Source organism: Peromyscus maniculatus, chromosome 9 (assembly GCF_049852395.1).
Source record: "Peromyscus maniculatus bairdii isolate BWxNUB_F1_BW_parent chromosome 9, HU_Pman_BW_mat_3.1, whole genome shotgun sequence".
NCBI classification, from domain to species: Eukaryota; Metazoa; Chordata; class Mammalia; order Rodentia; family Cricetidae; genus Peromyscus; species Peromyscus maniculatus.
Genome location: NC_134860.1, coordinates 33,672,051 through 33,680,763, shown reverse-complemented (window position 1 = coordinate 33,680,763; position 8,713 = coordinate 33,672,051). Strand labels below are relative to the sequence as shown.

General features: G+C 44.8%; 1 protein-coding gene across 1 annotated transcript; it reads left to right on the top strand.

Moving 5' to 3' along the window:
• The first annotated feature begins 699 nt into the window (after positions 1–699).
• Positions 700–3,838, top strand: LOC107403024 (uncharacterized). The gene is made up of 2 exons (XM_042284267.2): positions 700–915; positions 2,800–3,838. Exons 1-2 carry the CDS (start codon positions 700–702, stop codon positions 3,652–3,654), a joined length of 1,071 nt encoding a protein of 356 aa, XP_042140201.2. The 3' UTR covers positions 3,655–3,838.
• Positions 3,839–8,713: the final 4,875 nt, after the last annotated feature.

Sequence of the window (8,713 nt, the reverse complement as noted above, 5' to 3'; positions counted from 1 at the left end):
TCCCCTTAAAGCTGGAATTGCATGCTAGTGTGAGCTGGTGCATCCTCAATTACTAACGAAAGTGAGTATCGTTAGAATCTTCCTTTGTAATGTATACAATTTTGTTAGACAAAAGAAACCCTTTCCTAATTTAGTGACCATAAATAAATTAAATTATTCTCATCAATTTATATTTTTGGTTGTGAGCCTAGTCTTTAACGGCTGAGCCATCTTTCCAGCCCATATCCTCATCAATTTAAAGATGGACCTTTGGGGCTGGAGAGATGGCTCAGCAGTTAAGAGCACTGACTGTTCTTCCAAGTTCTGAGTTCAATTCCCAAGCAACCACATGGCTCACAACCATCTGTAATGAGATCTGGTGCCCTCTTCTGGCCCGCAGAGACACCTGCTGACAGAACACTGTATACATAATAAAATAAATATTAAAAAAAAAAAAGATGGACCTTTAACCTTTCATTATGGATAGAAATGAGGCAGAGCTCTATTTTAAGAAAAAATATTGAGCTGGGAGTGGTGGCACATGCCTTCTATCCCAGGATCTCTGAATTCTAGGCCAGCCTGGTCTACAGAGAGTTCCAGGGCAGCCAGGGCTGTTACACAAGGAAATCTTGTCTCAAAAAACCAAGAAAAGAAAAAGAAAAAAAAATTCTTTATGACTAGTCAAGAAAGGAGCCTTTCTGGGGGTGCTACTGATGTTCAATGCGTTTCTGTTTCCACATTTCTGGTTCTCCAGGCACAGAGGACAATGGCTGCAAAGTGAAGGCAGAGCACGGAAGAAGGATAAAACCTCGACATAAGTTTACCAAAGATGAGCAGAAGACACTTAAACAACTGTTTGAAAATAATCCTTATCCAGATTCCCAAACCAAGGATAAGCTGGCACAGCATTTCAAGTGCCAAGTGTATGTGATTGAAGTAAGTCAGATCTCTGAAGCTTTTTGTGAGGATGCCCTTTTGTGGGCCATTTGGAAAATGCAGTGAAGAATCACAAGAAAGCTGACCTGTCAACATGTCACCTTTCTTCTTTCAGTTTGACACAGCTTACACAGAAAATAACCTATTTTGAGGGAAATTTGGAAGCAGGGACAAGTTTAAGGACTTAAGCCCCTCCAGGGCTGGAGAGATGGGTTAAGAGTATGGGCTGCTCTTCCAGAGGAGCTGGGTTTGATGCCCGGCATCCACATGGCAGCTCATGCCTCTGTTACTCCAGTTCTAGGGGATCTGATGCCCTCTTCTGGCCTTTACAAGCACTTCACATGCATGGTACGCAGATACACATGTAGGCAAAATACCCATACAACACATGCTAAAACATTTAGGCCATGAATGGTGTTTCATGCCTTTAATCCCCACACTGACTTGGGTGCTGTGATAGGCAGGTGGATTTCTGAGTTGAAGCCAGCTTGGTCTACAAAGCAAGTTCCAGGACAGCCAGGGCTACAGAGAAACCCTGTCTCCAAAAAACAATAAATGATAAAGTTATTGCCATTACCCAGGACAGGGACTATGATGGTTTCATGCTGATGTTTGCTGTGACAAGGACAAAATAGGAAGACTTCTGGGTATTTCTAGTATTGAAAATGTTGACCATTTTAAAGGTGGAGCAGTGTTGGTTGTTTTTTACTCTTTTGGCTCTTTGTTCTTGCGCAGGGGGGGGGGAGCACCACCCAGCTCCCAAATAAATCACATGGAGGCTTATTCTTATGAATGCCCAGCCTTAACTTGGCTTGTTGCAAGCCAGCTTTTCTGTCTGTCTTTTGCCTCTGGGCTTTTTCCTTTTCTTACCTCTGTATATTTTACTTTCACTCTTACTCTGTGGCTGGCTGGGTGGCTGAGTGGCTGGCCCCTGGTGTCTCCTCTCCTTGTTCTCTTGCTCCTTCTTCTTTTCCCCAGATTTCTCCTTCTATATATTATTTCCCTGGTAGCCCTGCCTATCCTTTCTCCTGCCTCACTATTGGCTGTTCAGCCCTGTATTATACCATCAGGTGTTTTAGACAGGCACAGTAACACAGCTTCACAGAGCTAAACAAATGCAACATAAAGGAATGCAACACATCTTTGCACCATTAAAGCAAATGTTCCACAGCATAAACAAATGTAACACATCTTAAAATGATAATTCTACATACAACAGAGCAAGGGAGAAAGGATTGCCTTGAAAAGTGAAATAAATGGATGATTGGAGTTGTCTTCATACGGAGGGCCCCCATGTTGGACAGGTGGCTGGCTTGATCTTACGCAGGTCTACTGTGTGGTTGTTATAGTTAATCAAATTTTCTTTTAAGTGTGAGTGAGTACAACAGCTGGAAGACAGCACTCACAGCACACTTCCCTGGGCATTTACACTCTTCCACCCCTTCCTCCGTGATGTCCCTGATCCTTGGAGCAGTTTGTTGATGTAGATGTCCCTTGGAGGATTGGGCACTCACAAGCACTCAGTACCTTGACGGATTAGAAGCCTCTGCATTAACTACTGTCCACTGCAAAAAGAAGTATCTTTGACCAAGGTTGAAAGCAACACAAATATTTAGAAGGCAGCTTGACAACCTGATCATTTAGCGAAATGAGTAGGTTTCCCCACTAGTGGCTTTAAACTCTGAATCTTCCTGCCTCAGCTTTCCAAGTGCTAGGATTATCAGTGTATACCATCCAGTGAGTTCCAGGATAACCAGAGGTACATAATAGAGACTCTGTCTCCAAACAAACAAACAAAGGGGGGGGGGGGGGACAGAAAAAAATGCATGGTGGGATACTGCTGCAAAGCAGGCTTAATTGACAATTTCCTTTTTTTCTCTTTAGAACTGGTTTCAGAATAAAAGATCCAGGCTATCACCAACATTGAAAGGCAAAAATTTTGCCATCAAGAGACCACACAAGAGCCAAGACTGCATGCGTACAGGCCACCAGGATACCCAGGCGCAAGCTGCCAATCACACCACTGAGCAAGTCTCTTCTGTGCAGGTGGCTCCATGGAGTCTTACTGCCTGTTCTGTAGAGATCCAGGAAGCTTCTGGCTCACATGACTCCGAGATCCAAAGCATCGGAACGAGATCAAGTGGTGCTGCATGGCATCAAGGCACCAGTGGAAGTGGATCTCCTCTTAACTTCACACCGACAAACTTTGCTCCTCCCCCTATGGGTGACTGGCCTAAGACATGGAGAAGCCAGTGTTCTATGTCCTCTGTCTTAGGATGTGTTTCTAGTGTTCAAGGGCAGTGGCGGATGGATGGTAACTATTCCTTGCTGTCTCTAGAACAGCAGCAGAATAATTGGGGAGATCAGCCACCACTGCCTCTGAGGGGGGATTTAGGGCATCAGGACCAATTCGGTTCTATGCCCTCTGCCTTTGGATGTGTTCCTAGTGTTCAAGGACAGTGGCAGATGGATGGTAACTATTCCTTGCTGTTTCCAGAACAGCAGAAGAATAACCGGGGAGATCAGCCACCACTGCCTCTGAGGGGGGATTTAGGGCATCAGGACCAATTCGGTCCAAGTAATGGAGATGCAGCAGGCTCTCAGGTGCAGCCTGCACCTCTGCAAGAGGCAGTCAGAGCATCAATGCCTTTTTGGCTAGATGGGCAGCAAGGTGCTGCCAACAGCTGTGTATACTGCCCAGCAGGAGACGGGTGTAGATGTAACCAACCGTCTTATTAAATAAGAAACACAGAGCCAATGCAAAGAAGAAAGCCAAGAGATCAGAGCTAAGAGCCTTACCCTGCAGCTAGCCTCTTCAGCCAAGAGACCTCTCCAAAAAGAGACCTACTTCCTGTCTGTTTGTCTTTATATAGACTTTCTGTTCTGCCTTCTCATTGGTTGTAAACTCAAACACATGACTGCCTCATCACTGCCTGTATGTACAGCCCACAGGTCTTCTATGGTATTGAGATTAAAGGCGTGTGTCTCCAATGTTGGCGGTATCCTTGAACACACAGAGATCTACCTAGCTCTGCCTACCAAGTGCTGGTATTAAAGGTGTGCACCACCAATGCCCAGCTTTTGCTATAGCTCTAATAGCTCTGACCCCTGGGCAACTTTATTTATTAACATACAATGAAAATCACATTTCAGTACAAATAAAATACCACCATAGACGGGTCCCATCAAAACAGACCCGCAGGCTCCCCAAGGCTGCCCTGGGACCAGCCTGCAAGGTGTGAGCTGCAGGAATTTAAGGAGCAGTATTGGGTGGGGCTAAGGTGGAGTCCAGGAATCTTACAACCTTCTGTGAAACCATTAACACAAGTAACAAAGTAACAAGTAACAAAGATCCAGGATTCCCATGTGTAGATAAATTTCTAAACAAATAAAACATCACCACACCTGGGGTTAGGGATTTAGCTCAGTGGTAGAGCGCTTGCCCTCAGTTCAGTCTACAGTTTCGGAGAAAACGAAAGAAAAAAAAGAAAGAAAGAAAAACAATAACAACAAAAAATCAAACAACAACCAAAAACCAAACAAAATCTCACCACACCCACGAGTGGTTCCCTATGACTTCCTGTACCCGAGAAGAAGCTTCCTAAATATGAATTATGACCCAGTTCTAGCAATAAGCATGCAGCCCCTGCCCCCAGACTGGCAGGATTATCAATTTGGTTTTCAAGGCTGGAACTCCACCCTTTAACTTGGTTTTTAAGTGTGCACTGACGGTTATCATAGGACATAGTAATAGTGGTGGTCTATATGTAATTTTTCTTTAGGCAAATAAAGATTCAACTTCTTGAATGGGTGTCGTTGTCTGGCTTTACAGCATCTTCAGACAGTTTCTATGGGTATTTCCCAAGGATTTCTGTCAACCCACCAGTGCCCCATCTGGATTTCAGATTTTCTTTCCTTTCACTCACTTAACAGAAGTGGGAGCTGTTGATTTCCTATGTGGTAGAAGTTGGCCAAATTTCTGAAGCTCATCCACAGCAAAGCAGCTTGTAGGGAAGTCTGCTCATTTGCACCCCTATTATGCGCCCCCTAACCCCTAGCAGGGTCTCTCTGTGCAGCCCTGGCTGTCCCGGAACTCACTCTGTAGACCAGGCTGGCCTCGAACTCACAGAGATATGCCTGGCTCTGCCTTCCGAGTGCTGGGATTAATAAACAGGTTAAAAGTATTTTTACATCTATTTATCATGAGGGGGCAGGCAGGGCTGTGTGCGTGCATTCATGGGAGCACATTGTTTTTTTTTTTAGTAAATTTATTTTACAACATCATTTAGTTCAACATAATAGCCACAGATTCCCCTGTTCTCCCTCTCTCGCCCCCCCTCCCCCTCCCCCCCACCCCACCCCTCATCCCCACCTCCTCCAGATCAAGTTCTCCCCCGAGGACCGGGATCGACCTGGTAGACTCAGTCCAGCCAGGTCCAGTCCCCCACTCCCAGACCGAGCCAAGCGTCCCTGAATAGGTCCCAGGGTTCAAACAGCCAACTCATGCAACGAGCCCAGGACCTGGCACCAATGCACAGCTGCCTCCCAAACAGATCAAGCCGAATGACTGTCTCACCCGTTAAGGGGGCCTGATCCAGTTGGGGGCCCCTCAGTCTTTGGTTCATAGATCCTGTGCTTCCATTCATTTGGTTATTTGTCCCTGTGCTTTATCCAACCTTGGCTTCAACAATTCTTGCTCATATAAACCCTCTTCTTTCTCACTAATTAGAATCCCAGTGCTCCACCAGGGGCCCAGCCGTGGATGTCTGCATCCAGATTCCTCAGACCTTCCTTGGATGGGGTTTATGGCACAACTAACAGGGTGTCTGGCCATCCCATCACCAGAGTAGGTCAGTTCCTGCCGTCTCTCGACCATTGCCAGCAGTCTTTTGTGGGGGTATCTTTGTGGATCTCTGTGGGCCTCCCTAGCTCTCTGCTTCCTCCCCTTCTCATGTGGTCTTCATTTAACATGGTCTCCTATTTCTTGTTCTCCCTCTCTTTTCTTGATCCAGCTAGGATCTCCCACTCTCTTTCCCTCGACCGTCGCCCTTCATTGTTCCCACTCATGACCAGGCTGTTCATGTAGATCTCATCCATTTCTCCGTGTTTTTTTGGGGTCTCCGTTTCCAGGTAGCCTCACTGGTGATGTGAGTAGCAGTCCAGTCATCCTTGTTCCACATCTAGCATCTTCCTATGAGTGAGTACATACCATATTTGTCTTTCTGAGTCTGGGTCCCCTCACTCAGGATGATTTTTTCTAGATTGATCCATTTGTCTGCAAACCGTATGATGTCATTGTTTTTCTCTGCTGAGTAGTATTCCATTGTGTATATGTGCCACAATTTCTTTATCCATTCTTCAGTTGAAGGGCATCTAGGTTGTTTCCAGGTTTTGGCTATTACAAACAATGCTGATATGAACATAGCTGAGCAAGTGCTCTTGTGGTATGATTGAGCATTTCTTGGGTATATGCCTAAAAGTGGTATAGCTGGATCTTGGGGGAGATTGATTCCCAATTTTCTAAGAAAGCGCCATATTGATTTCCAAAGTGGTTGTACAAGCTTGCATTCCCACCAGCAGTGGAGGAGAGTTCCCCTAGTTCCACAACCTCTCCAGCATAAAGTGTCTTCAGTGTTTTTGATCTTAGCCACTCTGACAGGCGTAAGGTGGTATCTCAGAGTTGTTTTGATTTGCATTTCCCTGATGATTAGGGATGTTGAGCAATTCCTTAAATGTCTTTCAGCCATTTGGGTTTCCTCTGTTGAGAATTCTCTGTTTAGTTCTAAAGCCCATTTCTCAATTGGACTGTTGGTTGTTTTGATGTCTAATTTCTTGAGTTCCTTATATATTCTGGATATCAGTCCTCTGTCACCTGTGGGGTTGGTGAAGATCTTTTCCCATTCTGTAGGCTGTCGCTTTGCCTTGTTGACCGTATCCTTTGCTCTACAAAAGCTTCTCAGTTTCAAGAGGTCCCATTGATTAGATTGTTTGTCTCAGTGTCTGCGCTACTGGTGTTATATTTAGGAAGTGATCTCCTATGCCAATGCGTTCAAGACTACTTCCTACTTTCTCTTCTAGCAGGTTTAGAGTAGCTGGATTTATGTTGAGGTCTCTTATTCACTTGGACTTAAGTTTTGTGCACGGTGACAGATATGGATCTATTTGCAGCCTTCTACACGTTGATATCCAGTTATGCCAGCACCATTTGTTGAAGATGCTTTCTTTTTTCCATTGTACACTTTTGGCTTCTTTGTCAAAAATTATATGTCCATAGGTGTGTGGGTTAATGTCAGGGTCTTCAATTCGATTCCATTGGTCAACATGTCGGTTTTTATGCCAATACCAAGCTGTTTTTATTACTGTAGCTCTATAGTAGAGCTTGAAGTCAGGGATTGTGATGCCTCCAGAAGGTGGGAGCACATTCTTGCACCGTGTGGGTTTTGAAAATCAAACCTTGGGTCTTTAGTGCGAGCGGCTGTACCAGCTGAGCCACCTTTATGGCCCTGCTGAGGTTGCTTTTCTTCCTGGAATTGCAAGCATGCACCACTCCATCTGAAGGCTGTGGTGCTGAGATGTGAGCCCAGGCCCTGTGCATACACTAACAAATATTTTTTCCTCACTAGAAAGATTTAGCAAGAGGGTTGGAGAGATGTCTCAGCAGTTAAAAGCACCTGTTGCTCTTTCAGGGGACCAAGATTCAGTTCCCAGCACCCTCATGGTGGCTCACAACTTTCTGTAATGCCTTGTGACTTTGGAGGGTATCAGGCACACATGTGGTGCACATATATACTTGCAGGCAAAACACTCCTATACATAAAATTTAATTAAAAAAATTTTTAGCCAGTAAGCAAGGCAGGCACTTAGAACGGCATCCATATTAATGTACCTGCAAATATGACTTTTACTTTTATTTTCAGGAAAAGCTAGATATCTAGCTGAGCTAGGCCAGAGGCACTCCTGCCCCATTACTGTAATGTTTTACACATGTGCTCCATGACCTGAAGCTAAACATGTCCAAATATGTCTGTTCTGGGTTGTTCTTAAGTTGTGACGTTAAACCAAGCATGCTCAGGAATGCACCAATCCCTGTGAGCATGTGTAGGCTCCCTGGATAAAACCTTTGTTCCAGGAGGGCATTGCTTTGGAAATAACTCATGTGCTGCCTTGCCTGTTGCAGGTAATATGTCTTCCCCCACTCTTTCAAATCTTGGCTGTCTATCATTGTTTTGTCTTTGCACCCACAAAGATGTGAACTCATTGTATCCAGTTAAAGAATTTTATGAAATTTCAAATATTTCATATTTCAAATTTCAAACTGCACTTTGGCCAGTTAGAATAATGTCCTCCAAGTTCCTCCATGTTTTTGAACAATAGGGTTTCTTTGTTAGAACTAGGAGTATTTGGGACAGGAGTCTTGCCATGTTGCCTAGGATGGTCTCAGATTCTTGCAGTACTATTGAGCTAGGTTGGTCTGAGACATTCCCTACATCCCTGTTGTACGGAGAAGGAATGTAGTTCCTTCTCTGAAAGCAGAATTATGTTTGGCAAGACCAGTCATGGCCTGGGGCCAGGGTCCTGGGGGAGCTGCTACTTCATCCTGAGAATTCAGCTCCTCCCACAGAGAGTGCTATAGTTATCAGTCCCCCAGCTGAGTGTCCTCTGAATGCAGTTGAGATAGCTTGTGTCTCTTTGTGAGACATTGCTTGATTAGCTTCCTGCTGGCTTTGTCCCATCTTCCCCACTGAAGAAGTTGTACTTTTTTGTTTTGTTTTGTTTTTGGAGACAGGGTTTCTCTGTG